The sequence below is a fragment of the Apaloderma vittatum genome, unplaced genomic scaffold (genome assembly GCF_000703405.1).
Source record: "Apaloderma vittatum isolate BGI_N311 unplaced genomic scaffold, ASM70340v1 scaffold1608, whole genome shotgun sequence".
NCBI classification, from domain to species: Eukaryota; Metazoa; Chordata; class Aves; order Trogoniformes; family Trogonidae; genus Apaloderma; species Apaloderma vittatum.
In genome coordinates, this window is record NW_009728828.1 from 34,253 (window position 1) to 37,610 (window position 3,358).

General features: G+C 40.5%; 1 protein-coding gene across 3 annotated transcripts in view; it reads left to right on the forward strand.

Moving 5' to 3' along the window:
• The first annotated feature begins 561 nt into the window (after positions 1–561).
• TRAF3 (TNF receptor-associated factor 3) overlaps positions 562–3,358 on the forward strand; it is a 30,826-nt gene continuing 28,029 nt past the window's right edge. For 2 of the 3 annotated variants that reach the window (XM_009874196.1, XM_009874197.1), the window contains exon 1: positions 574–815. In XM_009874196.1, the coding sequence (XP_009872498.1) occupies positions 574–815 (242 nt within the window). Of the gene's footprint in view, positions 816–3,358 lie in introns of all 3 variants that reach the window. The other variant, XM_009874195.1, reaches the window with a different exon arrangement.

Sequence of the window (3,358 nt, forward strand, 5' to 3'; positions counted from 1 at the left end):
GCTGTGTGCTGTAGGCTTTTCTCCTCTGTCAGTTAGACTTGTATCACCTGTTGTCTTCATGTGGGGATGTATGATGAAAAGTTTGGCAAGTGTTTAAAAAGTAAAAACCTGGTGTGTTTTTCCTAAAACAGACTTAAAGCAGCACACTTGTTGTTGGGTGGGATAGACAGAAAAAGTTGGAAGTGGAGCTGCATAGGCTCCAGATACCTTGTATAGGACACTGGTAGTTGTGTGCTTTTTAGAGTAGCGTCTGAGTAGCATCATTCATGGTCCTGTACCGATGCATTTTCTCTGCCACACCCCTTAATTAAAGTTTTAATTCTTGACCTTCTAGAACCTTCAAAAAACGTAGAATATTTTACAAATTTTCTGTGTTTGATGTATGTGGGCAGTGATATATGTATTATGATCACATGATGTGTGGGCATGCATCTTAGTGCCTTCTGGTTTTACATGGTCTCTCAGATTTGCTCTCTCGGTCTCTCAGAGTTGCTCCATTTGTTTTATTTAAATGGAAGATCTTCATTACTCAGAAGTTTTTTCATTTTTGTTTTGCAGAAACTATCACAGAGCATGGATACCAGTAAGAAAACAGAACCCCCTTTATCTGTAGAAATGGTACAACAAAGGGCCAATCCTGATCGCAGTCCTTCAGCATCAATCTATGTTCCGGAGCAAGGTGGCTACAAAGAGAAATTTGTAAATGCTGTGGAAGATAAGTATAAATGTGAAAAATGTCACCTCATCTTATGCAATCCTAAACAGACTGAATGTGGACACAGATTCTGTGAGACCTGCATGAATGCCTTGCTGAGGTATGGTGGTTGTTGTGATAGAGTGTACTGATAACCTTCAAATTTTGTGAACTGCTGAAAACAGTGGGAATGCCATTGTAGTTTTAGGAATACATTAAGCTAACGCCCTCACTCAAAGAGGCTTTCTGCTTGTTGCTTACTTGGTCACTTGATTATCTGTTATCTGTGTGCTAGTGCAAATGCTTGTGTTTTACTGTGGGTCAGGATGAGACAACAAAGTTCTCCATCAATATCGCTGAAACAGTTGTTAAAGTGGTAGTGATGTGCTAAGAATTTTGTTGCCTGTGGAGCCTAGACTGAGTAGCTATTTCCCATGACAGCTCACACAACTAGTTTGATGTAGAACGCGTTTAGTGACTTCCGACAGTGCGAGGGAGTGAGCCTGCAGAGGTTCCTTAGAGTGACAGTACCCACTCTAGCTGTGGACCAGCTTCACAGTTGAGTGGTGGGACATTTGATAAATGTAACTGCTTGTGAGCTTCCTTTCCCCAGAACTCTTCTGGCTGTATGTTCTTGGGCCTTGTGTCTTTTGTGGATCCCAGGAGGGTCAGGAAGGCTGGCTTCTCTTTTCCTGAGATGTTTGGGCCAGAGTGCAAAGTGAGCGAATGAGTGTTACGGACATAAAATGAATGTTGAGAGATGCAGTCTTTCCCAGTTTAGGTAAGAATAAAAGTGCAATCCCTCAAGGACTGTTTAGCTTTTAAGAAGTATCTGTGTATCATAGAATCATAGAATTGTCAGGGTTGGAAGGGATCTTAAAGGTCATCTGGTTGTTTAAGGTCCCTTTCAACCCTGACAATTGTCAGGGAACTATCAGTGGAAGTATATTTCTTTGCCCCTCAACTTTGTGTTGCTACTGGTTGTATTCAGCAGTGTGATTTTAAAACTTGGTCTACTGTTTGGAGGCCGTTCTGCAAGCTTTAATCTGATGGGGTAAATAAGCAGTCAGTACTTCCATTTACTACAGGGAAAGCAGAGGTACAGAAGAGATGGAGCTCACTAGATGTTGCACACTGGACTACCAGCAGAGAGAGCATTTCACTTTGGAAGGTTTTGGTGAACTCTTTACTTCTTGTAACCATCCTGACTCTTGATACTAGTTTACATTTCACTTGGAAATACTATTATCTCAGGTGGTTATAAATCAAGACTACATGCAGTGTGTCAAAAAAGACTGGAGGATATATTACATTACTGTGTCTCTTATATTACATTAGCCAGAACTTGTGTACTGGGGAAATAAAAGTGTGCATTAGTCTGCTTCTGTAGGTTTTGTGCTATAGCATGTCGAATCTAAACCAGAACAATCCACCAGTTTATCTTTCAATACACATTTTCTGGTGAAGTGTAGTTTGTATTTAAGAAATGCAGTTTGTTCTTTCTGAATATATGTTTTCAGAAGATTCTTATGTGGTTAATAACAGCGGCTGCAGAAAAGCAAAGACCTGCCATGCTTGGATGTGTTCGGATGGACAGAGTAGATCTGTAACAATTCTGGCATTGCTGGAATCTGGGCAGTTTTCCGTCCCTGCTGAGACATTTGCATGTGCTTATTACAGTGCGGCTAGAATATGTGTAATTTTACCTTCCTCACTTTCTAACCAGGCTGTCATTGAAAAGGACATATGGGTAAGGCCATCTACCATGCTGCTCTTTCATTTGAGTTACTTCACTATATAGAAGTGCTTGTTTCAAACAAATCCTTTATTTTAATAAAATTTACAGCTCCTTTTTTTGAGATATTGTGCCATAAAACTGGGAGCAAAATAAGTTTACATTGTTTCTGTATTTAGTGCAGAAGATTTTGATTCAGTGTTGATATGCTGCTGCATACAGGCACACTGATTATATGCTAGCAGATTCTCTTCTGGTATTATTTGAGGACAAAGAATTGGGAGTCAGTGTAGATGACAGTAAAGATGTCTACTCAGTATGCAGCAGCAGTTTAAAAGAGCAAGTGGGATGCTTGAGTGAATTCAGTAACGCGAAGAAAGTGTGACATTGTATTAAACATTATATGCCCTCAAGTAGATTAGTTTTTAACAGATACTGAAGCTTCAAGGTAGTTAAGATGCTCAGAAGTATGATGAGATGTAGAATGGTCAGTTCAAGGAGAAGCTGCCAGTGAGATGATTTGAAATAGCCATACTGATTATATAACATAATCAAACTTATTCAGCCTTTTACATTGATTTGCACTGCTGCTGGCAGCCAAACTTATTTATCTCATCAATGAGTTACTTTACAAAAGAATTTTACCTAGCTTTTTAGCTAGTTCTTTTCATCCATAGATCTCGGGGCTTAACAAGGGAGATCAGTGTGACTATCCCCAATGTACACGGGGAAAAGGAACGAAAAAGGAATGAAGGGATTTCATGGAATCATAGGACCATAGAATGGCCTAGGCTGGAAGAGACCTTAGAGATCATCTAGTCCAACCTCCCTGTCATGGGTAGGGATGCCTCTCAACTAGATCAGGCTACTCAAGGCTCTGTCCTACTTGGCCTTGAACCCCCCCAGGGAGGGGGCAGCCACAACCTCTC